General features: G+C 39.2%; 1 protein-coding gene across 3 annotated transcripts in view; it reads left to right on the forward strand.

Annotated features, from left to right (window-relative positions):
- LOC126163919 (AH receptor-interacting protein) overlaps positions 1–27449 on the forward strand; it is a 176670-nt gene that overhangs the window by 90200 nt on the left and 59021 nt on the right. For all 3 annotated transcript variants that reach the window (XM_049920197.1, XM_049920198.1, XM_049920195.1), the window contains exon 3: positions 14569–14734. In XM_049920197.1, the coding sequence (XP_049776154.1) occupies positions 14569–14734 (166 nt within the window). The remainder of the gene's footprint in view (positions 1–14568; positions 14735–27449) is intronic.

Consider the following 27449-nt stretch of genomic DNA (forward strand, 5'->3'; position numbering starts at 1 on the left):
CATTCCCTGCGCTTGATTTTTACTAGGCGTGGAGTTGTGTTGGTATGAGTGGGAGTTATCAGCTGTTTGTTGCTGAGTGTTGGCTGCACGAGTACAGTGCATTCCATTGCGATCCGCTCTGCTGTTGCCAACCTTTTTGACTGAAACCATTTCCAAACTTCTGCTTGTAGGGTTGATTGCCGTACTGGTTACCAGTCGTGTTATACACGGAATTGAACCGGTTGTGTTGATTATGTCTATTCCTTTTGTACCTCTCAAAGGCATTTGATACTGTCCAACATGATATCCTGCTAGACAAATTAGAATACGTCGGTATACGACGAGTAGCCAAAAAGTGGTTTCAGTCATATCTCCATAATAGGAAACAGGTAGTAGAAATTGCAACAACAAACAGTAAAAACCAAAGTATTGTTTACAGATCGGATATTCAGACTGTGCCAATTGGGGTACCGCAGGGGAGTGTTCTAGGACCTCTCCTATTTCTTCTTTACATAAATGATATCAAGATTCCAGTAAATGGTACTCATATAACCCGGTTTGCGGATGACACAAACATTGTAGTAACTGACATAAACCGGGTATTGGCAACATCTGCAACCAGAGTTATAGAATATTTGCAAAATTGGTTTGGAGTGAACAAAGTAACCATAAATATCTCTAAAACTAATTATATCCAATACAGGAAAGCAAAGTCACACTCTGATCTAGATCTCAGAATACAAAATAAAGAAATTGTGAGAGTTGCTACCACAAAATTCTTAGGTGCACATATAGACGAAAATTTAGACTGGAAATCCCATATCCTGTATCTCTCGCATAAGTTAAGCTCTGCTTGCTTTGGTTTACGTGTTATTAGCTTTGTATGTAGTAGGGAATGTAGCAGAGCTGTTTACTTTGCTTATATACATTCTGCTATTACCTATGGCCTCACCTTCTGGGGTCATAGTAAGAAAAATCTCAAAACCATCTTCACTCTACAAAAACGAGCTGTTAGAATAATTACCAACAGTTCAAGGCTAACTCCTTCAAAGCAATTATTTAAACAGCTGAATATTCTACCCCTACCGTACCTCTATATACAGAAAAGCGTAATTAATGTAAAAAGAAATATTAACAATTTCCAATCAAACTCGGATCTACATTCATACAACACAAGAAAGTGCAATGACATTCATATAAAAAGAGTTAACAAGGTTTTGGCGCAGAAACAAACAAACATACAAGGAAGCAGATTGTATAACAAACTACCGGTAAAGATAAAAGAAATAAAAAAAATTGTCTTCATTTAAAGAAGCAGTATTCAAATTTTTAATGACCAACTGCTATTATAGTGTAAAAGAATACATGGAATAGCTTCATACTAAACAATTATATTTATGTACTCTGTGCCAATAGTAATTTTTATCTGACTCTTGCTATGATCTAAATAAATAATATGTACAAAAGTGCTAGAATTGTATGTGTTATATCTAAATATCAACTGTGTATTCCATGTAAAAAGTCTTTCTCATACATCAATGTAAATAATCAAAGTTGTACATGCTATTTCAATGTGGTCTGATGTTATGTAGTCTACTGTGCACATCTGTATTTTGTATAGTATTGTTCACCCTATATATATATATATATACTATGTATTTTTTGACGAAATCCATGCAATGTACATTGTCTCTGGATGAATGAACTACTACTACTACTACTACTACTACTACGGATACCCATTGCCTTTATTTTGTTTTGCCAATCGTTATTATTTTTGTAACCGTTCCCTGGCTTCTCATAGCCGTTACTCTCGTAATGTTGTGGCCAAGAATTGTGCGGAGTATCCCGCGGTTTGTTAGCTCCCATGTCCTCATAGATCAGGTTTAGGGAATCTAATATCGACAGAAAGGTATCTAGATCATCTGGTATGGCTATTATATGGCTATCAGCTTTTCACGAATCGATATGGGTAATTAGGACTTCAGAATCATAATTACATCTTTACTATTAATAGGGGTATCCCAATACATGATTTTGCTAAGATGTTTTTCGAAGTACTTTCTCAGGCTACTATTCCTGGGGTCAAATTGTTCTGCATTATATACTTCTTTACGAAGGCGCTTCTGAACACCTTCGCTCCAAAATTTGCTGAGGAAACAGTGCTCAAACTCCTCATACGTTCGACACTTATAAACCATTTCGGTTCCCCATATTGCCGATGCGCCACCGATATATCCGGTAACAAATTGGATACGCTGGATCAGTCCACGAATGTGGAAAAATGCCAGAGAATCCACGAAGAAAAACAATTGGGTGGATATTTCGTTTTTACGGGTTAAAGATTTGAAAAACTCGATGCCTTATCATTCTTTCTTCCTTCATCATTTGTACTACTGAGTCAGATTCTTGGTTTCGGTGACTAACTGGAATATGTGGTGGTGAAGTGTGTTCGTTAGATACAACAGGTATTCAGAATTGCCGAAATAATTCATCTTCTTCCTCTGAGGCTAAAGAGTTAGGATAGTTCTCTATATTCGGGAACTACTACTCACTTGTGCCTTCAGGTTATTTAGTTGTTCCGTTACCTCGTGCTTCCAATTTGGTAATTCTTGTTGAAGGATACACCTAATGCTACCGAGTTCAGACATTAAGGTATCTCCGGTGCTTCCAGGAGCTGACAAGATACCAATATTGGTTGCTTTCACTGTCTCTACTAGGTCTTTGTTAATTTTATTTTCGACAAATTTGCCCTTTCCAGCAATCCAGTTCTTATACTTTTCTCTAAATTATCTCTCATGACTATCTAGCCTCTCCTTTACTTTTGTTTCAGTTTCCAGAGTCAAGTTTGACATTCCCTCGGTTAGTTTTTCTACCTGCGTAGTTACTCTGTCTAATCTGTGATTAACCGTGGTTACGGTGGAGTCAAGATTCTTGGTTGCGTTTCGGATGTCAGCTGTCTCGCTTTGCATGGCAGCTGAAGTGTCATTCAGTTCGAAAATTATTCCACTTCGCATATTTTGAGAAACAGCACCCTTAACTTGCTTTGCTACTTCTTTGTCTACGTTTTCTCAAACAGTTTTTATTTCTTCGCCTCCTGTAGAAAGATTATCTTCAAACATTTGTCTATTTTCCTCTTTCATTTGACGATTTTCGTCTTTCAAATCATTTTTAATGGAATTCACCATTTGGCGATTTCCGTCCTGCATCATTTGACGCAGTAGTTGTTTGAATACATCGTCTGTCACTACCCCTGAATTGCTTTCACCTGCCTCCCTTGTAGCCGGTATATGGCTACGAGTACTAGTGGCATTGTCTAGTTCATTACCGGTAACATTATGGTGTGAGGCACCAAAGTCCATAAGATTTCCCACTTCACTTTCTACAATTGGTTCGATTGGTGTCTCTGCCCTACTAATTATCCTGCGGGACCGTAAGCGACGCGACACTTCACTCGTTTCATTCTGTTCATTTGAATCTAGTGATGACATTTTATCCACTTATTTACAAATAGTAAGTCAATGAAGTTCGTTTGAGCTACGGCCGTCAGCTGTCGACAGAGATGTAATTTATTGGTTGCGAGTCGGTTGTCACTGCTACGTCACAAGATCGGAATATCGGGAGTTGCACATCACGAGAACACGAGACTATTCTGGGCCGTAAAGAAAGTATGGCTGCACACTGGTCAAAATAAATGAAAAATAAGGCTGGTCAACTCCGTGAACAGGCAGCGGGCGTTTAAAAACAAATGATATGCAATACACAACTATGGAATTTAAACAATACTTAAAGAAATTTCCGATCTGTCGGCTGAAATTGAGGAAGCTTGGCTACGACTAACGAAATTTTAACTTACGTTGCTGATGACTGCCTTGGGCGTTGCAACTAGATTTTCGCACAAATTCTGTTACAAAAAAAATCTCTTTTCCATAATTTTCTCTGAATATCTCGTTTCTTTCGCTCAGTGGAAATTTTATTGGATGGTGTTCGATGCCATGTAACAAATAAAAAGCACAATATTAGCTACAATTCTCTATGAATATTTCCACAATGCGTATCTTATATAAATTTTTATGCCTTTGAGGTGTTTTTTTTTTTTTTTTTTTTTTTTTTTTTTTTTTTTTTTTTTTTTTGCGTCTCTGTTAGGGCGCCAATTATAACGATATGTTGACGTAATGTGTATACATAAACATAGTTATAATTGTCCCCGTTCGTAGTCGCTAATTATAACAATGTTTACTTTTGTGCTGTAAGATATAGCTATAATCAGAGGTGGAATATATATGCGAACGCCGACCGTGTGCGGCTGTTTCTTGTTGGATTGTCTGATCAGTCGGAAGTTGCATTGCAGAGGAGAATAAGTGCCTATTCAAAATACAATTATTTTTGGATAGCTCAACATGAATTTCCCAAGGGACCGTAGTTTATCATGCATTTACCAGTGGAATATGGCGCAGAGAAAATATTTCGCCGCATGCAACTTCCGTCCGATTTCGACGAAAGAATTCGTGACTGTGAACTCTCTATTTGGCAGAAACATAAAGAAAATTAAATAACTTTATGGAGGAGTGAGACATAGATTCTATATTAAATAAATAGTCCATACACCAGTTCCATTTAACTCTGAATTTATGGCAATTAATAGATGAACTTACACTGCAATGAAGCATTTAACATGGTTGCCGTTTTGACTGGCACGTCTCGTAATGAAAATAATTCCTTTGACGTTTTCACATGCACGTCGCAGTATTACCCTTTTACTTTACACTAAAATAATATTATTTTTAACAATAATAATACGGCGGCAAGACATGCGCGTCCGACACAAGTTACAACAGACAAATGAGTAACTGAGTTACTGTTAATCGAGAATATCTCGTACATCAAAAGAATGTGTAAAAGTGTTCTCCTTCTGTCCGTTTTTCGCGCCGCGGTCACTGCATCTCTGACGGCGCTTCGACAATAAACAAGTTACGTCACAGGTCGTTCACCTTTTACATTCTCGCAACATTATTTGCTAACTGTAGCTGTTGCCGAGCGACTGATCGATTAGTGAATGATTTAAAATGATAAGGCAATCACATAATGGTACAAGTCTTGAATAAAGCCGACTTGCTCTCTGCAAAAAAGTGTTGCATTTCTTATTGAATGGCCCTCATATTACTCGTTGGCTGACCAGCAGGGTTTATTTCATATCTACTTTTAGACCTAGATTTTGACAGATCTCTATCTTACTGTTGGTTGTCAAATGAGAATCTAAATAATTGAGAGAATAAATCGTGTTAACCAGAATCAAGTTTGTGTCTGTACCTTTATGGCTGACATGATGGAAGCATGCCATAAGTTTTTTTTTTGAAATACACAAAATGTAATAACGTCCATGACTTACTGTGCTACTGCTATCTTGACACCTTTCTTCATATGTAGTACCAATAGTTCTTGTCCAGTGGAAGGAAGAGAGACTGATAGAAGAAGAAAACATGTAAAGATGGACAGATAAGTAGAAGGAAACTTGCAGCATGACAGGACTGAAAAGATTGGTGCCCTGAGATTGCTACACTCGTATCATGCAGAGTTTTTTTGTGACCTCATGAAGACATGATCATTAACGTTCACACACAGCGTCACCTGCCACTACTACATTTATTTCATTCACTGTCATGACTATAATAGCAAATATAATTTTCAACACCAGGGTTGCCACAAGCTCTGGGAAACAGGGAAATATCAGGGAAATTTGGAAAAAAAACTGAAAAAAAATCTTGTTTTTTGTCTCAGTAGATGAAATTGTTTGTTTACTGAGATGTCTTGCATCGTTGCTGGTTGGGCATAGCTAAGTACGTGTGCTGTTTCCTACACCCTCATTCTTACTGCTTCTCCCCTTCATACCACTCCCCTCAGCTTGCAGGGAGTGCTGCTACCACTTCTTACCACTAGCGTAGCAGCTGCCGACAAGAGGCAGGGAGGTGCGAGGAATCGTTAGTTTCGATCTGATTCTCAGAGATTCTTGACGCAGCATCTAGGGACAGTGGTTATGTGTGCTTCAGTTGTGTCTCAGTGATTTTGTGTGTGTGTGTGGTGTGTGTGTGTGTGTGTGTGTGTGGAGGGGGGGGTCACATGCTCTCTCATTTTGTGGCAAAAGCTGTGGTTCAAAATTTATTTGTGAGTGTAATTGTCTTTTCTATGGTGAGTTGCTACCTATCCTCATTAGTAATGATTCTCAGAGTATTTACGCAAGTTACCTGTTGCATGGATTGATCACTGTGGTTTCATTTCATCTACATGGTGTCTGTGACATGTGAATAGCTGTCCACATGACTGGACTTTCATGATGTGCCAAAACTGCAGGCGATTTCTGCAGCTATCTCTAATGGATCGGGCTTACTGATCTGATGCCCAGGCCCTAATGTGCAGGCCCTGCCCGTCGGATGTTGATGGTTGGGTTGGGTTGGGTTGGTTTGGTTTGGTTTGGTTTGGTTTGGTTTGGTTGGTTGGTTGGTTGATTGATATATATATGGGGGAGGGGACCAAACAGCGAGGTCATCAATCCCATCAGGTTAGGGAAGGATGGGGACGGAAGTCAGCCATACTCTTTCAAAGGAACCATCCTGACATTTGCTTGGAGCAATTTAGGGAAATCACAGAAAACCTAAATCAGGATGGCTGGACGTGGGTTTGAACTGTCGTCGTCCTGAATGCGAGTCCAGTGTGCTATTGGATCTAATGTCACTGATCTGCCCACAGGCCGGGTCTGTAAGTGTGTGGCATAATGCGGCAGATTTTCATGGTGTATCTGAGGAACTATGACTGCTCTGCTCCTCGGCAGGCCAGAGGCCACGGGTGATAGTTTTAGGAATTGTGACTGTCTCACCGCAAGTGTATTGTACAGTGTGGTGTTTTGTAAATATTTTGTTTATTCTAGTACGTTTTGGCACTTCAAAAATAATTTATACATTAGAAAGTATGGACGATAACAGGAAGAAAATTATGGACATAATTGGCGATTTGTACGCTATGTTCTCACATATTTCTCAAAAGAAAATTCACATGATACCCATAGAATAATATACACAACACAGTGGGTAATAACCAACAATAATGAACGTAGTAGAACTACTATTTTATTGGTGATCACGTGTAATGTTGGTTTACACAACTCTACCCTGCCTATTTCTTTCAAGAGTCCTACTTTTTTCTGAGTTTGTTTATTAAATTAGTGAAGGTATTTTAAATCTGTCTTGCAACTCCAAGGCAGCGCTTATTTTTGTCGCCAAATGTGTTTCGTTTTATTGAAATAAAATAACAACATTGGTCTTAATGAAACACGTATACCATTTGGCTTGCTTTCTCCATCTTTACAAAATGATGTTAGTACTTAAGATTTTTTCTGACATGGGGGGAAATACAGGAGTCGTAACATTTTTTTGTCAACTTATGTCTTTACTTACCCTCAATATCTCAAAATTTATCAGGGCAAAATGGTAAAACTTGTCTGGAAATCAGGGAATTTCGCTTGGGGAAACTTGTGCCAACCTTGAGCAGTTTCTTGTGCATTACCTTCACAACAAACTATAGAGAAATAAACTTTAGTTCATTTTGACTGCATTCATTCTAAATTTCTGCATTATAATGTGTTTAGCAACGTGATCTTTACACACACCTCTCCGCTGTGAAGTCACCAACTTTCGCACCTTTTTGTTAAAACAAGAATTTTCCCAAACAATTAAGCAATTTCAACAAAGGTCAGTGTTCAGCTCTCCAAGAAAACCTTTATATCGTTCACTGTGCTGGCTTCAGTGGGTTAAACTGTCATTTTCAGAAATGAAATAGACACAAAGCCGTGGAAAGTCAATGTCAAAACAAGAATTGGACAGTAGTATTGTACAAAGAATTGGCAAAAAATCCATATATAAAGAGAGTATGTCAAAAACAAACATACAAAGTTTGAACTGCAGAAGTAAAACAGGTTTATTAAAACAAATGTAAAATAGTTATGCTCGAGAATCACAGCACGTATCTTTGCTACAGAATCAATACCGGACATAGAGTGATATCGCTAAGAATAGTACGTAGTATGAGTGCCAAAAGTCAGTGAAAATGCTGGTTACATGAAGGACATTGAACACACCTATATACAAACTGGGAACACTAGAGAAAATGGTTCAAATGGCTCTGAGCACTATGGCACTTAATATCTGAGGCCATCAGTCCCCTAGAACTTAGAAGTACTTAAACCTAACTAACCTAAGGACATCACACCCATCCATGCCTGAGGCAGGATTCGAACCTGGGACAGCGCTAGTGAGCATATAAAAAGTCTACAACAGCTAAAGTGTAAATATGCAGTAAATCTTATAAAACTATATAATATGATCAACTAAAGCATATACACAGATAATAAACCATGGAGGAAGTGTTAAGCAGACAGGCATATAAAAAATAACTTCATTACTTTGTAAAGAGAGTTAAACAAAGGGAGATAAACTTTTCAGATTTAATCATCAGTTTAAGGTGTTGCCATGGGCCACTAAGACAGTGGTTGTATGCTGAACTGCTCAGTATCATGGAGACAAGGCTGACAATTGGACACGTGTTAGCAGGATACACAAGTACGTTAGCTGGAGTCGGGCTTTGATACCAGGGAGTGGACACAGCCAACCCAGAGGAATTTCTTGGCCCCCAGCGCATATAAATAGTAGTTTGCAGCTATATCGAGAAGACATTGTCGGAAGGTAAAAAATTTTATGTAAAAGCCATTACTGCGTATTGGATAGAAACAATAAAATAAAATAAATTTAAAACCTGTGAGCAAGCCAGTTTCCAATATGTAATCAAGACGCAACACAAGTTGGACACATAAGGTAGCTCACAGTAAATCGTTGAACAGAGAAACTATACACTCAAAAGAAAAATTCTGTTTTTCGGTACAAGTTGACCATTTAGCAAATCCTTAGAGTTAACGTGGGAGTGTTTATAAATTTCAACTATTTCTAAAAGATTCGTTTTGCACCCTTTGTCAGGTGTATATAAAATTTTTACACCGAGTAAAGATAGCAAGAGGTGCTTTTCATTTTAAGATGTTCTATGAAAGTTGACTTCTAAGGGTTCTCACAATCTTTGATGAGTAAGGGTTTTAAAGCCCTCCCTATGGTCGGGCACACATTATGTTGAATTTAATGTATCCCAGATGTGAGATATTTGTTGGTTGTGAGCCTCTCATTGTGTATAAAAAGCAGCGTAGTGACATTATTAGTGGTAAACACTACATTGCACGCGCAGTTAACTTACTTGTGTATCCTGCTAATGTGCATCCAGCAGCCAGCCTTGTGTTCAGGATACTGAACAGTCAACGTATCACAGCTGTTCCAGTGGTGCGTGGTGCCACCATAAATTCATAATGAAATTTGAGCAGTTTACTTTCCTTTAATTAGCTCCCATTACATGGCAATGGTGTTATGTTTTTTGCTGAGCACTTTGCTCCATGGTTTGTTGTCCATGTAAATGCTCTTGTTAATCATTGTATAAGATTAAATGCATACTTTAACTGTTGCAGGCTTCATTATGTTTTATATGTGCACTAGCACTCCCATCTTGTGTACAGGTGTGTTCAATGCCCTTCGTGTCACAAGCAAGTTGGTTAACTTTCGTCACACATACTGTGCACAATTTGTGATATGACAGTTCATATCATATGTTCATAGTGATGCTGCTTTATTTTATTGATTCTGTAGCAAAGGTGTTGTGACTCTCAGCTTAACTACTTTACATTTAACAAACTTGTTGTTCATCTGCTGTTCAATCTTTGTACATTTGTTTTTTAACATAAATGCTTTATATACATAGTTTTTTGGCCAATCCTTTGTAGGATACTATCGTCAGATTCTTATTCTGACATTGGTCTACCAATGATTGGAGCCTATTTCACTTCTGTATGTTTATTTGGAATATACTACAGCTGCTGAACTACAGCTATGAACAACATCTGTTAAGATATTCATTGCTGTGTTGTTACAGTATGTAATGGACATACCATAATTGTCATAACTTTTACCACACATTTTTAATGTATAACTTCGCTAATTCCTCGTACTTGCTTTGAAAAGACTGCCTTCTCAGAATTTGAAAATATTTTAACAAAAATAATCAATTTTTGAAAATACAAACGTGTGTGCTAAGTCTCCCCTAACCGGGAATTCTGGGCAACCATTCGTAACTCTCCGCATCTCCTAAACCTCGCCAGTGCTTTTCCTTCATCTCTCTTCTATCCCCTTCAGCCATTCTGCCAGAAGAAGGAGCCATTGGCTCTGAAAGCTTGAATATTTCCTGAACTTTTATGTATGTTTCCTCCTGTCACTGCTTAGTGAGTAGATTTTTTATCAATATTAGTATGATGTAATATTTTGTTAGTTTGGACAGCAGGTAAGTCAGTAGCTGATGAAATTGTGTCAAAAACACACATTGCTTGTTTCTGACACTATATTACAGTTAAAGTATTATCATTTTAATCAGTAAGAACAACCCCACCTTCTTCAGTTGAAGTTTCTTGTTCAGCACTAAATTACTTTCACTGCAGTTTTGTAAAGAAGAATGAGAAAATTACCCACTGTTAGTGGGTTAAGGAAAGCTTTTCTTGCTATTGCCAGTCTGCATTTTATATCCTATTCACCTCTGCCATCATTAGTTATGTTGCAAGCCAAGTAGTGAAGCTTGCCTACTACTTTCTGCGTCTCATTTTTCAATCCAGTTCCCACAACATAACTTCGTATAAATCAGCGATTGTCAAGTACGGTACCTTTGTTTTACGTTGGTGGTGTTCATTTTATAACCTCGTTTCAAGAATCTGTCAGTTCTTTTCAACTAGTTTTCAAGGCCCATTACCATCTGTTACTGCCTCCCTGTCATGTTCTTAAATTTTCATTACCGTTCATATATATATATGAATATAATAGAGGGAAACATTCCACATGGGAAAAATATATTTAAAAAGAAAGATGATGAGACTTACCAAACAAAAGCGCTGGCAGGTCGATAGACACACAAACAAACACAAACATACACACAAAATCTAGCTTTCGCAACCAACGGTTGCCTCGTCAGGAAAGAGGGAAGGAGAAGGAAAGACAAAAGGATATGGGTTTTAAGGGAGAGGGTAAGGAGTCATTCCAATCCCGGGAGCGGAAAGACTTACCTTAGGGGGAAAAAAGGACAGGTATACACTCGCACACACACACATATCCATCCATACATACAAGACACAAGCAGACATGTCATTCCAATCCCGGGAGCGGAAAGACTTACCTTAGGGGGAAAAAAGGACAGGTATACACTTGCACACACACACATATCCATCCACACATACACAGACACAAGCAGACATTTGTCTGCTTGTGTCTGTGTATGTGTGGATGGATATGTGTGTGTGTGCAAGTGTATACCTGTCCTTTTTTCCCCCTAAGGTAAGTCTTTCCGCTCCCGGGATTGGAATGACTCCTTACCCTCTCCCTTAAAACCCAAATCCTTTTGTCTTTCCCTCTCCTTCCCTCTTTCCTGACGAGGCAACCGTTGGTTGCGAAAGCTAGAATTTTGTGTGTGTGTTTGTGTTTGTTTGTGTGTCTATCGACCTGCCAGCGCTTTTGTTTGGTAAGTCTCATCATCTTTCTTTTTATATATATATATATATATATATATATATATATATATATATATATAGGGAGAGGGAAACATTCCACGTGGAAAAAAATATATGTAAAAAGAAAGATGATGAGACTTACCAAACAAAAGCACTGGCAGGTCGGTAGACACACAAACAAACACACACATACACACAAAATTCAAGCTTTCGCAACAAACGGTTGCTTCGTCAGGAAAGAGGGAAGGAGAGGGAAAGACGAAAGGATTTGGGTTAAAAGGGAGAGGGTAAGGAGTCATTCCAATCCCGGGAGCGGAAAGACTTACCTTAGGGGGAAAAAAGGACAGGTATACACTCGCGCACGCGCACACACACACACACATCCATCCGCATATACACAGACACAAGCAGACATATTTACATCTGTGTGTGTGTGTGTGTGTGTGTGTGTGTGTGTGTGTGTGTGTGTGTGTGTCTTCTTACCAGAAAAATAGCAGGAAGAAAGTTTGTGTTGACAGTTTTCTGTAATGCTGTGCACTAGTCCTCTATGGCTAAGGGGTTGCCTTTTCCTCATTTTACACGAATGTATGAGGGGCATTCAGTAAGTAATGAAACACTTTTTCCTCAGCCGATTTCGATTAAGAAAATCAGAATTTGTTGTGGGACATTGTGGAATATACCTACTTCTGCCCTTTCAATTTCGCAAAGTTCTGATGCGTCACGGCACTACACCTATCCCTCAAAATAGTGCCTGTAATGGAGGTGCATTCCGAGCAGAGAGTCGTCATTGAGTTTCTTTTGGCAGCAAGCCAGAATCACAGATGTTCATAGGCACTTGCAGGACTCTATGGAGACCTGGCAGTGAGCAAAGACACAACTAGTCCTTGGTTGTGGCGTCTGTCGTTACGAAAAGGTTCCAGAGAGAGAGAGAGAGAGAGAGAGAGAGAGATTAGATTATATTATGTAAAAATAATTGTATTAGAATGATCTAATTACTCAAATAGTTATCAAGATAGAAATCTGTTCAAATAATGCCCATCTCTGCTTAGCACTGTACCTTGCGTTTGCTTTCTCTTTCAGTCAGTGCAGTTGATTATTGTCGACTATAACAAGTCCTATTAGTTCATTTTCTTGATATACTCGTGAGAGCGTACTGAATAGCTGGATTGAAGATTTTTTATATTATATTACATTATAAAAAGAAGTTGAAAATTTAGAGACTGGAATTGTCTGAAAGGAACGGCCTGTGGTATGTGCTGAAATGAAACCAATTGAGCATCATTGTGACCACCTGAGACTTGATGGAACAATGTTTGCACACTGGATGACCTCAGGAGGGGCTTCTGCTGTCAGCCACACGGACAGGCTCGAGCAGCAGTGTCTTGACTGTTCAGTGGCAGCGAGCGTGTTACAATGTGAGGGGTGCGATTACACACTATTATATGTTACTGAGCAACAGATTTCGATTTGTCAGATGTGCAGAGATGCGTACTTCACAATGTATTGCCTTTAATTTCATAGTTACTTTGTTTCACAGTGTGTTTTTTTTAAGTAAGGTCTATTTGAACATAAGTACACAATGAAAGGTTATTTCAAAAAAGGAAATTTATTTTCAGAAAGTACATACTTCACTCTATTTTTCGACATAGTCGCGAAGTTTGTTGAAACACGTACCACACCTCTCAACCAATTTTAAAATACCCTCTTCATTAAAACTTGCTGCCTGCTCCAATAACCAAGAGTTCACTGCCGTTTTCACATCGTCATCATCATTGTAACGGTTGCCACTGAGGTGTTGTTTGACAGGTGGTAATCACTTGGCATGAGATCAGGACTGTAGGGTGGGTCATCTAAAACTTCCCAGCCAAAACTGTCCAATAAATCGCGGGTCTGACCTGCAGTGTGAGGTCTGACATTGTCATCGAGAAGGACGGTTCCCTTTGTCAGCACGCCGCATCTTTTGTTTTGAATCGCTCTTCATAGCTTTCTCAGGGTTTGGCAGTATGCTTCTGCATTCATAGTGGTTCCTCATTGCATGAAGTCGACCAACGAAACAGCATGCCTGTCCTAAAACACGGACGCCATGATTTTGTGCTGGGACAGAGTCTGTTTGGCCTTTACAGGCGAGTGTGTGTATCTCCATTCCATGCTCTGTTGCTTTGATTCGGGCATGATATGCAAAACGCATGTTTCATCTCCAGTTACGATCTGACGCAAGAGGCCATCACCTTCTTCGTGATAATGAGTCAAGAACTTCATCGCACACTCAAATTTTTGCTTTTTGTTATCCTCTGTTAGGAGTTTCAGGACCCAACTGGAGCACAGTTTTCTAAAATTTAGGTGTTCAGAAACAATGTTGTAAAGAACTGATCTCGACACATCAGGAAATTCATTTGAGAGACCTGTTATTGTGAAGCGCGTGTTCTCACAAATCCTCGCTTCAGCTGAAGCCGCCAAAGGGTGACTGGAGCGGTCCTCATCATGGACGTTGTCATGGCCATCTTTGAATTCTCGTACCAACTTCCGCACTTTGCTTTCACTCATAAGAGTATCACTGTACACTTCGCAAATCTGTCGATGAATTTCTGCAGCAGACAGGTTCCTTGCTGACAAAAACTGCATCACTGAGCGAATCTCACATGCGGCGGGAGAGTTGATAGTCTAAAACATTTTGAAAGCACGGAACATAACTGTACAGGTTAGCTACAGAGCTGAAACTGAGCACAGTTGTTCCCGAGGCATGCTGTTACAAGACGCACATGCTCATTGCGGTATGCATGCGAACTACTAGTGTCAACAACAAAATGGATCTTACTTAAAAAACGCACCTTGTAATTACATTTTTATTTATATATTTGTTTGTGATACATACACACATCTATTGTGGGAGAAACAGTAGTACAGTATAGAACTGTGCGAGTATTTAAAAGTAATGAAATGCTTGACATTTTGCTTTACAGCTACTTCCTTCCTATCCATTTGTGTCTAAAACTCTGCGGGAGTCTCTGAAACCACATAAGGAGAGGTCCCACCACTGCTGTGCTGTTACACTGCAAAATGAGGGGACGGGCTATGAAGACCTGAACCGGCTCATCAAGGATCCCTGTGACCTGGAGTTCATTATAGGTATAAGTACACTGAGAATGAGTGAATAATTGTTGAGCTATTTCTGATAGTGGTGCCGCAGGTTTTCTCTCTCTCTTTCATAAAAACTGGTAATTGCCAGTAATTTGGATGCTACATAATTTTTATTCATAAATTAAGCTTTAATTTACAATAGTCAAGAGTTGGTACTTACTTAGTTGTGCAGCTTCTGTTAACCAAATGTACTAGACTTGATATTACCAACAACAGAACTGATAAAAAAAAAAGAAAAAAGAAGAAACTTTAATCTTTGGGAAGGAAGGGAGATTATAACAGATGGAATTATCCCATAGTCAAATCATTCATTCAAATTCACTATTTGCTATTGTGGACAATATTTGTCAGACAGAGAAAATGTGCAACAACAGAAAAAATTCAATTTTTGACAATATAATATAGTTGGCTAGATAAAATCTAGTCACCACGTGGCAGCAGGAGAACACACCTTTCTTTGTGCGTGTTCTACTGCCACTGCTGGGTGAGCAGATTTTTTTATCTGTCTGATTATATTATAAAGACAGTGTATAGAATGTCACAGGGAACTGTGCTAAGAGCATACCCTTTTCATGAGCATCAACAGTAAGGTTGGCAGCAGTTTGAGACAGTTTGCTGATGTCACTGCCATTATTTATTAAATGTCTAGGTGTAACATTGCAAAACAATGTTAAATGCAGTAAGTTATAGGCTAGGCAAATGGCTAGCTACAGTTTTCTGGGTTTTATGGAATAGTGTTGCATGTTAATGCCACCCATTCTTGAGTACTGGTGGAGTTGATATGACCCCAAAAGATATAAAGGAAGCAGTCAAAGCAATTCGAGGACATTTTGCTAGATTTGTTACTGGTTGGTTTGAGGATGTTATGAGAGTAATCCCAAAAGTAAGGTCTTCTATTTTATTATTATTATTATTATTATTATTATTATTATTATTATAAGTACAGAACTCTGTTTGTGTGGCAGTTGGTCACACTGTTATGAAGAGTGCTTCAAGCACTGTGTGTAAACATGCACATGCCACGCTGAGGTGCTTAGTCATGGTTTGGCAGCCATTGAGAATGAAGTCGTGCATGGATGTCAAAAATGTTCGTAAGTGGTGTAGAGAGTTTGCAGCTGGTCGGACCAAAATTCTCGACGAACAAAGGAGCGGGAGACCGTCGATTTCTGAGGAGACAGTGCTGAAGGTTGAGCAAAGCATGCGTGAAGAGCGGCGGATCACCCTGGATGATCTCTGCACGTTGGTTCCTGAGGTTTTCCGAAGCACTGCTCACAGAATTTTAACGGAAACATTGAACTACCAGAAGGTGTGTGCAAGATGGGAGCCATGCATGCTGACTGAGGGCCAAATGCGGCATCAAGTTGATGCTTCCCGCTCATTTCTTCACAGCCTTGCAGCCGAACAGGACAAAGGGGTATTGTTGGTCGACTTTGTGCCCACTGGGACCACAGTTAACGCTGGCAGGTACTGTGAGACTCTGAAAAAACTCAAACAGGCAATTCAATTCAGAACCGGAGAAGAGGAATGTTGAGCAAGGGCGTACACATTCTCCATGACAATACTCGCGCACACATCACTCGGCAAACCGTTGCTCTCCTGCAACAATTTCAGTGGAACATAATCACCCACCCACCCTATAGTCCTGACTGGGCACCCAATGACTATCACCTGTTCCCTAGGTTAAAAGAACATTTGGCCAGAAAGCAGTTCAGCTCCCGACGACAAGGTGAAAGAAGAGGTTCACAATTTTTTGAACAGCATGACTGCAAGCTGGTATGACATGGGCATACAAAAAATGCCACAGCATCTACAAAAATGCATCGATAGAAATGGTGATTATGTCAAAAAATAAGTAAGTGATCAAGCTGTAAACTGATGTAAACCATTGTAGAAATAAACAGGTCTATGTACTTATAAAAAAAATAGGAGACCTTACTTTTGGGACTACCCCCGTACATAAATGCTCTATGGGCTTAGATGGGAATTCTTGGACGGAAATGCTTTTGAGGAGTTTCAGAAAAACCAGCATGTGGGACATATTCGAGAACAATTCTCGTGCCTCTCAACATTCATCTCTCATTAGGACAGAATAAAAGACATTAAAGATCTTACAGAGAATCATTTCTCCATTACTGTGTTTAAGAATGGAACAGGTGACTATTGGAGCAGTGCTACAAAATACCTTCTCCAATGTTTGCAGAATATGTATGTAGATGCAGAAGTGATAATATAGTGTATTATTTTTGGTGAAGTAAGGCTTTTCAGCAAGTGACATGAGCAATGCAGAATCACCAATCTAATGATACCATTCCAAGAAAAATATTCCAGTTAACCCTTCTGTCAGCATTCAGATGACTGACAACAGCAGTACAATTTGCTGTTCAGACTGGTTAGACATCTGTAGATCCTGGTGAGAGCATAGTTCATTTCTATCTGGCATGTTACCAGTTGGTTTGGAAATATCCACATAAATTTACAACACCAAACAGTGCATGGCTGAAAATGGTACTATTTAAAAATACCACAAGTGTGGTTCAGTGGTTAGCGGCAGACTACAGATCCAGACATCTCAGTTTGGATTCCCAGACAGTCGAATCAGCATTTTATTCTGTCACTTATTAATTCTTTCACCTCTGGCAATAATTGGTTCAAGTGAAAAAATGACAAATTTGAACCTCGTTTAAAACCTGCAAGATAAGTAAGTTCAAAAGTTAGAGTGAGGAAAAGGGCACATCATCTGCCTAGTAAAACATTGCCATGCTCAAACTGACTTTCAGGTGGAGGTCATGTTTCTAACTTGGGTATACCATTTATAAACAGTACGTGAGTTGCCCCATGCGGCAGCATACAAAGGTGCATATCTACCATTTAATGCCAATTAAATTGCAACATTTTGGCACTTAACTGTGATCAAATAACGTTCTTCAGTAATTAAAAAGTACTCTTAACAGTACCTGAAGTATAAATAGGGAACATTTGCTACCCTTTGAACTAAAACTTTAAAGAATTGGATCAATGATCCATATGTAAGCATGCACGTCTTTCAGGTCGTACTAATTCCAAGGGGTATGGGCGTGCAAAAAAAAAAGAAAGAAAGAAATTGTATATAATCAACATTTCCAATGATTATTTTCTTTTCTAAAGAAGCAACAATACCTAAGAAGAGGATGGACAAGTGTACTGTGAGCAGCAGTGGCGTAGCTATATAACAAAGGGCTCCGGGGCAGAAATGAAATTGGGGCCCTATTTAAACTAAATTATATGGTTTAAAGATGCAAAACTACATCATCATCAGCCCCTTACTATCCACTTCATGCAATAGTAAGGCAAACCAACTTTCTATTAAGTAAATTATTATGTCCAAACTAGCAAATAATATTTAATGGCGCTTCCTAACAATATTATGATTGTGAAACATTGTTTGTTATGCTTTCATGCAAAAAGCTACTGGCTGGATTTGGATGAAATCTTGCACACAGATAGAGTTCAACCTGCATAGGACACACAATACTTTCATAGCGATAAAAGGATCCCTTGGGATAATTTTCAGTGTTGATCCATAATAGCCTAACGAAATAGCAGGCAGAAACTAGCAAAAAATAAACAATGACGAAGTATTACTCAGCCACTGGGAACATTCAAGTCAGGACTTGGGCGTCATCCATGCTACAGAGATGCGGGGAGGTGGGCTATTGTCAGTGCCGGCAACTCACTCTCGCTAAACTAGTGCACTGTGTACTGATCGGCCTGATTTCATTTAAAGCTACGATTTCCGATTGGTAAGTGTCGGAGGCAGGAGCCATGTTTTTGTGGCTGTAGTGTATTACAGTTAATAATATAGGTAGACAATAAAACATACTAAACAATTTTATTTTAATGATTTATTTTACAATCTTTTTCTGGCTTTAGTTTGTGCAAAATCATCAATAAGTACTGTTAAATCTAGACTTGATGTGACCTTGTTTTCTATTGCTGTAAGTGCCAAATGTCAGAGTTCAGCTTGACCTGTACTGTTCCTTAAATGAGTTTTCATTATTTTTAATTTGCTGAATGATCTTTCGGCTGTTGCAGGAGTGACAGGTATTGCATAAAATAATAAAATCACATAAACACTTCTCTAACGTAGCATTCTAGCAGTGCATGTTTGGTTATAATTTCCTAACATAATTGCTGAACAGTCCATGTTGGAGTCAATTTAGGTAGAACAAGGTGATAAGTATTAATAGTTGTTGTTGTTGTGGTCTTCAGTCCTGAGACTGGTTTGATGCAGCTCTCCATGCTACCCTATCCTATGCAAGTTTCTTCATCTCCCAGTACCTACTGCAACCTTCATCCTTCTGAATCTGCTTAGTGTATTTATCTCTTGGTCTCCCTCTACGATTTTTACCCTCCACGCTGCCCTCCAATGCTAAATTTGTGATCCATTGATGCCTCAGATCATGTCCTACCAACCGGTCCCGTCTTCTCGTCAAGTTGTGCCACAAACTCCTCTTCTCCCCAATTCTATTCCGTACCTCCTCATTAGTTATGTGATTTACCCATTTAATCTTCAGCATTCTTCTGTAGCACCACATTTCGAAAGCTTCTATTCTCTTTTTGTCTAAACTATTTATCATCCATGTTTCACTTCCATACATGGCTACACTCCATACAAATACTTTCAGAAAAGACTTCCTGACACTTAAATCTATACTCTATGTTAACAAATTTCTCTTCTTCAGAAACGCTTTCCTTGCCATTGCCAGTCTACATTTTATATCCTCTCTACTTCGACCATCATCAGTTAGTTTGCTCCCCAAATAGCAAAACTCCTTTCCTACTTTAAGTGTCTCATTTCCTAATCTAATTCCCTCAGCATCACCCGACTTAATTCGACTACATTCTATTATCCACGTTTTGCTTTTGTTGATGTTCATCTTATAACCTCCTTTCAAGACACTGTCCATTCCGTTCAACTGCTCTTCCAAGTCCTTTGCTGTCTCTGACAGAATTACAATGTCATCGGCGAACCTCAAAGTTTTTATTTCTTCTCCATGGATTTTAATACCTACTCCGAATTTTTCTTTTGTTTCCTTTACTGCTTGTTTAATATATAGATTGAATAACATTGGGGAGAGCCTACAACCCTCTCTCACTCCCTTCCCAACCACTGCTTCCCTTTCATGCCCCTCGACTCTTATAGCTGCCATCTGGTTTCTGTACAAATTGTAAATAGCCTTTCGCTCCCTGTATTTTACCCCTGCCACCTTTAGAATTTGAAAGAGAGTATTCCAGTCAACATCGTCAAAAGCTTTCTCTAGGTCTACAAATGCTAGAAACGTAGGTTTGCCTTTACTTAATCTTTCTTCTAAGATAAATCGTAAGGTCAGTATTGCCTCACGTGTTCCAATATTTCTATGGAATCCAAACCAAGTATTAATAGACTGTAGTGAAAAATCAGGGGCTCTATATAAAAATATTTATTTTGGAATTGATAATATTTTTGTTATAAAGTTGCTTTACCTACAGTGAACAGAAATGATGGTGTCAGGAAATTAAGTATTTGACAGACTGCACTCATGCCCATAAAACGTGGATGTACCTGAGCTGTTATTGTGTGTAGTACTTTTTTTTTTTTTAATGGTAGCTTTAAACATTTGTTCCCTGTGTTCAAAATTGTTGAACAGAAACTAGTATCATTTCTATAAAATATTATTTTTGTTTTAACATCTGGTAAAGCTCTAGTTGCCCCGTCCAAATCAATATCACGTTTTTCTAAAAAATTTTATGCATAATTGATGTCATTCAGAATTTGATGCATGAATTCATAAAGACCACTGATCACACTGACCGCATCATAACCAAACCCACACACTTTTTAAAAGCAATATTTTTGTCTGTAAAAAATAATTTGGTGAGCTGCTTGACTAAATCTGCTGGGTTTCATGACTGCATGCAAGAAATAATTTTTTTACTTCTGTAACGATTGGTTGTCCATTTTGAGATCTGGTTATTACTGAATATCTCAGAACAATACTTAGCTCATCTACCTTTGGTATATCCAGTGTAGTGTCCAGTACCATGGCAAAAAACAGTGATGCTCTAATTTATTCTAGCAGTTTATTTTCAAGTTGTCCACCGTTTCATTTTGAATTGGTGGACTGAGACACCATGAAGATCCTAAAAACACAAAGGTGTGATTTTAAAAATGTTTTCAAATATAAGCAATTGAAAAAATAAACAAAAAAGTAAACAAAAAATAAAATGCAAAAAGAAATTATTAGAAGCAAAAATGGTTACTTTTGGGCATATCCAAAACTTGCCGCAAAATTTGATTGCACCGGGCGACAACCTCTACATCTGACAGAAAGTTGCTGTGGTATCCTTCCTCCTGACTTAAATTCCCTCAAAGTCCACTGAAAGCCAATGAATTTTTTGCTAGAGTAAGAAAGATATCAAATAACCTTGTAAGAATCACTTTCCAAAATTACACATCTTTACAAATTTCATTTTTAACATCCTTGTTGATAGTATCGTCCTTTTTCCAAAGGTTGTACACAGCACATGCTTCCGTACGGCCACTTGAGAAAATGTGTTCTTTAATTCTTTCTGATAAGTGCTTTCTGTCCTGATTATTCATACACCATGCATTATTCCGTTGTGAAGCAAACAACCAGTAGGTTGACGACAGGCAGCATCCAGAATTTTAGAATAACACAGCCAAAAACGATTAAGTGGTCCATACTTAGAAACTGAACAATAGTACAACGTTCAAAAAACCCTGTTGCTCTGGCGGGGATCTTAAGAAAATGGTCCTGAAGGTTGTAACGGCCCTATATCTAGAATTAGACGTTTTTCAGTGTCTTGTCATGAAGTTTCTGTAGTCATAAGAAATTTTATTCACCTTTTCGAAGACTGTATAAGTTGACAATTCTTTCCCTGTTTTGTATGCCGTGAAGATGTCGTCGACATGATCGGTTGTGTTTGCATCATTGTGGCTGGCGGTATTGTTGGTACGTCTTCAGTAGGCTTCTCAACAGATACCACATTATCTGAGTCCCAATCAACACAAATTGTTGTGCTGAAGTACTCGTAAAAGGCTCAGTAAAAAATTTGTCAATTACGGTCAATTTTTGTTTACTCTCTTCTTTTTCCTGACATAGTTTCTGCTGAAACAAACCAACGGATTTCTTGTTTTTATCCATGATTTTACATCTACATCTACATCTACATATATACTCCGCTAGCCACCAAGTGGTGTGTGGCGGAGGGCACAATTCACGCCAAGGTCATATCCCCCCCACCCTCTCTGTTCCACTCGCGGATCGCGCAAGGGAAGAACAACTATCTGAACGCCTCAGTACGAGCTCTTATTTCCCTTATCTTTGAATGATGATCATTACGCGATTTGAAAGTAGGTGGTAATAATATATGCTCTACATCCTCGGTGAAGAATTTGTAACGCTCTCACGATGGCTAAATGTACCAATCACAAATCTTGCCGCTCTTCTTCGGACCTTCTCAATCTCTTGAATCAGACCCAACTGGTAAGGGTCCCATACAGATGAACAATACTCCTAAGACTTGACGAACTAATGTATTTTAAGCTATTGCCTTTGTTGAAGGACTGCATCGCTTCAGGATTCTACCAATAAACCGCAATCTAGAGTTCGCCTTACCCGTTACTTGTGTAATCTGATCATTCCCTTCGAGATGATTTCGAATGTTCACATCCAGATACTTGACTGATGTTACTGCTTCCAAAGACTGATCATTTATTTTGTACTCATACATTAATAGGGATTTTCACCTTGTTATACGCAGTAGGTTACACTTACTAATATTGAGAGACAACTGCCAGTCATTGCACCACGCATTTATTTACTGCAAATCCTCATTGATTTGTTCACAACTCTTGTGTGTTACTACTTTCCTGTAGACTACAGCATCATCGGCAAACAGTCTAAGGCCGCTGTCAATACCATCAACCAGATTGTTTATGTAAAGCGTAAAAAGCAGAGGGCCTATTACGCTGCCTTGGGGCACACCTGAAGTTACTCTTGTTTCTATTGAAGTTACCCCATTCAGGACGACATACTGCTCCCCGTCTGTTAGAAAACTTTCTATCCAACCGCATATGTCATTGAACAGACCGTAAGCACACACTTTTTGTAGCAAGTGACAGTGCGGAACTGAGTCGAAAGCCTTTCGAAAGTCGAGAAATATGGCATCAACCTGGGAGTCAGTATCTAGAGCCTGTTGTATATCATGCACAAAGAGAGCCAGCTGTGTCTTGGATGACCGCTGTTTCCTAAAATCATGCTGGTTTCTGCAGATGAGCTTCTCAGAGTCTAGAAAGGTCATTATGTCTGAACACAAAATATGTTCCATGATACTACAACTAACCGATGTCAGTGAAATTGGCCGGTAATTATGTGCATACGATTTTCTACCCTTTTTATAGATTGCTATGACCTGGGCCTTCTTCCAGTCCCATGGAACTTTCTGCTCTTCCAATGATCTCTGATAGATGATGGATAAGAATGGTGCTATATTTGTAGCATAGTTGACATAAAATCTTACAGGGATACCGTCTGGGTCAGATGCCTTTTCTGGCGTCTAAGGATCTTACCTGTTTTACAATCCCAGATACACTAAACACTATATCAGCCATCCTTTCGTTTGTTCGATAATTGAAAGGGGGAATGGTGCTACAGTTCTCTATCGTAAACGAGTTTTTGAAAGCTAGGTTTAGAATTTCTGCCTTCTGTTTATCATCATCAGTTACACTACCCGTACTGCCAGCAAGAGAAGGTATTGAATTTTAGCTCACTTTAACAAAAACTTTGCAAACTAAAGAAACAGTCCTAATGCTTGGTTACCCACATATGATCGTATATCACTATACATTGTTAAGAATAAACCTTATGCAAATATTGCGCTATATATACTTGTGCGATTTCTGTTACCTCATTGTCCCGTCATTTACGTGGAGGTTAAAGCACACTCAAGTAAGGTGATAATAAGACACATTGTGCTGTAATATCACTGATAAGACAGAAAAAATCTCACAACTGCAGAAAAATAACAGGCACATTTGCGCTGACTGGCCAACCGTGCCACTGACTCATAATTATGTGAACACATGCAGATAATTTGTAGAAATGACGACCAACAGAGAAGTAACAAAACACCAAATACTAACTGATTTTAAGACAATGAAGGCAGTACTTATGGTTATAACTCATCTTGATCTTTTAACTCCTTTGATGTCTGAATCCTATGGATTCAGCCATACGAGTCACCGATGAAGCTGTTATTTGCTAGACTGATGACGAGCTGATCAGTAACACAATCCACAAAACCAACCAAGACGAAGATCCACATTTAAGCCTCTAATGTTCACTATTACAGTGAATTGTCAGTATATCAAAACCTCATTTGGGATCAAATTAGCTTTGTCCATCCAATCTGCTGCACTTAAATTTCTTTAGCGAGCCACATTAGAGGCTTAAATGCAAGACCCTCCTTCACTAAAACAGACAGTTTGGGAAAGAGACTACTGTCCCACTTTGAGCACTTGCATGGATCATTAGTGTCCATTGTGGTTAAATAAAAATTGACCTCATCAGTAGATTTAGCATCACTTGGCCCACAGTCTAGGCACTTCTATAACACAGACGTTTTTACAGGTGTCACACAAACAGAATGAAGTTTTACCATCATGTTATAACTGTATTGTAGCTTACCTGTGACTAATACTTCATGACAAATTTGATCCACAGCATTTAATGTCTCATCTGTATTTGCGATGAACATAATTTTTAGTAGTTCGAAGGGTGGACATAGAAATGGTGCTGTTGTGTGCAACATCCGAATTTTTTTACTTTTCGCCCCACAATATGGAGACAATGTTCTTTCACCGCTCCTGTTATGTAGAGGTAACAGGTAATACCACGTATCAGTGACACTGAAACTGGCATTTTGCAGCTAAGTACATGTTGTACACACATCATGTATTCACTGAGGAAAATGTATATACACTTATTAAAAGAAAGGTATTTCTGTCTTTTCAAGCACTGCTTTGCAGTGACTTTTTAGCAATTGTATCAGTTGGCATTCTGTAATAGGTGTTCCACATATACACCATTTCTCGCTTCAGTTTTGCATATGAAGAATTCACATCAACTTTTTTTATGGTACTAACAGTGTCTTTGGGAACCATCAACAGTGTAAGAAAAGAAAGATTGCTACTTACCGTAAAGAAGACACGTCAACTTGCAGACAGGCACAATCAAAAAGACACTCCCATATAGCTTTCGGCTACAGCCTTCACCTTCGTCAGTAAGAGAGAGAGAGAGAGAGAGAGAGAGAGAGAGAGAGAGAGAGAGAAGCAAGCAAGCAAGCAAGCACACCACACCGACACATGATTTACAACTCCAGCATCACGGGCAAAGATGCTGCAGTTGGTGGTCGTGCATGTGTGAAGTGTGCTAACTTTTTTTTCCTTGTGTGTGTGTGTGTGTGTGTGTGTGTGTGTGTGTGTGTGTGTGTGTCTTTCCATGACAAAGGTGAAGGCTGTGGCTGAAAGCTATATGTCTTTTAATTGTGCCTGTCTGCAATTTGACATGTCTACTTTATGGTTAGTAGCAATCTGTGTTTTCCTACATTGTTAACAGTGTCTTTGGAAACATAAATCACGTAATAAACCACTGCAGTCACATTTTCCAAATAAGTGTCATAAAAAATGTGTGTGAGAACTATGTTCAAAAAATCTGTAATGCCTGCTGCAATAACTGCAGTGACTATTGTATATTAGTGTGTCAGTTAGTGGAAATCAAATTTTGTGTGTACAGTGGTGATTTATTCCTAAATTAAACTATCCCAGTCTGATTGATAATAAAGTCCTCTGATTTTATTCTTGTCACTGATATTGTATTTATTAGTGTCCAGTGCTAATTAACAAAGTGTGCAGTTATAGATAGACAGCACCTTTTTTTCTATATGATTTGGTCCACGTACACTGAGACAACATTGTGACTACCTGCTAAATAATATGTTGGACCATCTAGGGAATACAATACAGGAACATTTCTGCATCACATAGGTCTGGTGACTCCTTCGTAGGTTTGTGGAGGTACATGACACCAGGTGTCAATACACAGATGAAGCAATTCCTGGAATTTACGGGCCGGTGGTGTCTCGATATGGAGCTAGCGGTTGTTAACGTCCGAGGTACAATCACCAGGCTGAGATCAGACGAGTTTGGTGGCCGAGATAAGAGTGTGCATTCTCCTCAACCACTGTAGCGCGATTCTGCTCCTGTGACATGGACAGTTACCCTCCTGGAAGATGCTGCCATCCTCAATGAAGTCATAGAGCATAAATGGATGCAAATGGTAGTAATGTTAGGGTAGTCTATGGCTGTCAGTGTACCTTTGATTATTACAACAGATCCCGTGGAAGCCTAGGTGAATGTTCTCTTGGTGTAATGCTGCCCCCTACTGATCTGTATCTGTGGCATGGTGTCTGTATTAAGCAGCCATTCGCTTGGATGATGCCATATCTGAACATGATTACTGACCTGATGTAGCAAGAAACATGATTTATTTAATTGGGGGATGTGTTTCCCTTGGTTCACAGGCCAACCCAAAGATCTCATGCCGGGTCAGCATAGGAACGTGTAGACATTATCTGCTGTGAAGCCCAATGTTCAACAGTGTGCACCAAATGGTATGAATTGGCATTGTGCTTGGTTGGCAGGCTTGCCACAGATTGCCACCTATCCTGGTTTATTGAGCAGGCAAGCCTTTGACCTCCACATTCTGGGATGAGACATGGACATTGGACACCTTTCAATCTAATTGTGGTTTCACCATCCTTCAACTGATTTCCATATATGCTCATGGTAGCAGCAAGCAAACAGATTCTCCATTCTGAGATGCTCTTTCCCAGGTTCTGGAACATAACAGTGTGCCCTCTCGTAACAATATAAAGAAAAAATAGATTGCTGCTTACTGTAAAGATGACATGATGACATGTTAAGTTGCAGACAAGCACAACTAAAAGACACTTTATCTCCCAGACACAGCCTTGATCAGAAAAAGAAACACCTCCCCCCCCCCCTCTCTCTCTCACACACACACACACACACACACACACACACACACACACACATACACGTTCACAAAAACAAGAATGCCTCACGCACATATGGCCACCATCTGACACCTCAGACCAGAATGCAAGTGTCGCATGGAATGAAGCAGCAATCTATAGGGGGCAGGGAAGGGGGAGGGATAGGAAAGTGTGAATGGGGTGAGAAGAACGCTATTCATGGAGTGTGCAGGGATTAGACTACCAATTGGCAAAATGTCGGGAGGCTGTGAGGGAGGTGGGGAAGCAGGAAACAGGGAGCAAAAAAGGAGAGCAGGGGGGAAAGATAGTCAAGTGCATTGGCAGAGGGCTTCACGCAAAGTGGGTGAGGGATGAGAGTAGGGAGGAAGTGATAGGACTAGGTGGGTGGCAACTGTTGGGTGGAGGTTGATATTTGAACCTGGAGTTTCCATTTGCTGACTTTGCCCTATGTTGAAGTCGTTTATGTTAGTAGATTTCCCCTTTTGTGACCTATACAATCACTATAATGATGCCCTCATTAGTATATGCTGTGTTTATATACTTTCCTTACCACATCACGTGCCCCACAACACCATGCAGCAATATT

Source organism: Schistocerca cancellata, chromosome 1 (assembly GCF_023864275.1).
Source record: "Schistocerca cancellata isolate TAMUIC-IGC-003103 chromosome 1, iqSchCanc2.1, whole genome shotgun sequence".
NCBI lineage: Eukaryota > Metazoa > Arthropoda > Insecta > Orthoptera > Acrididae > Schistocerca > Schistocerca cancellata.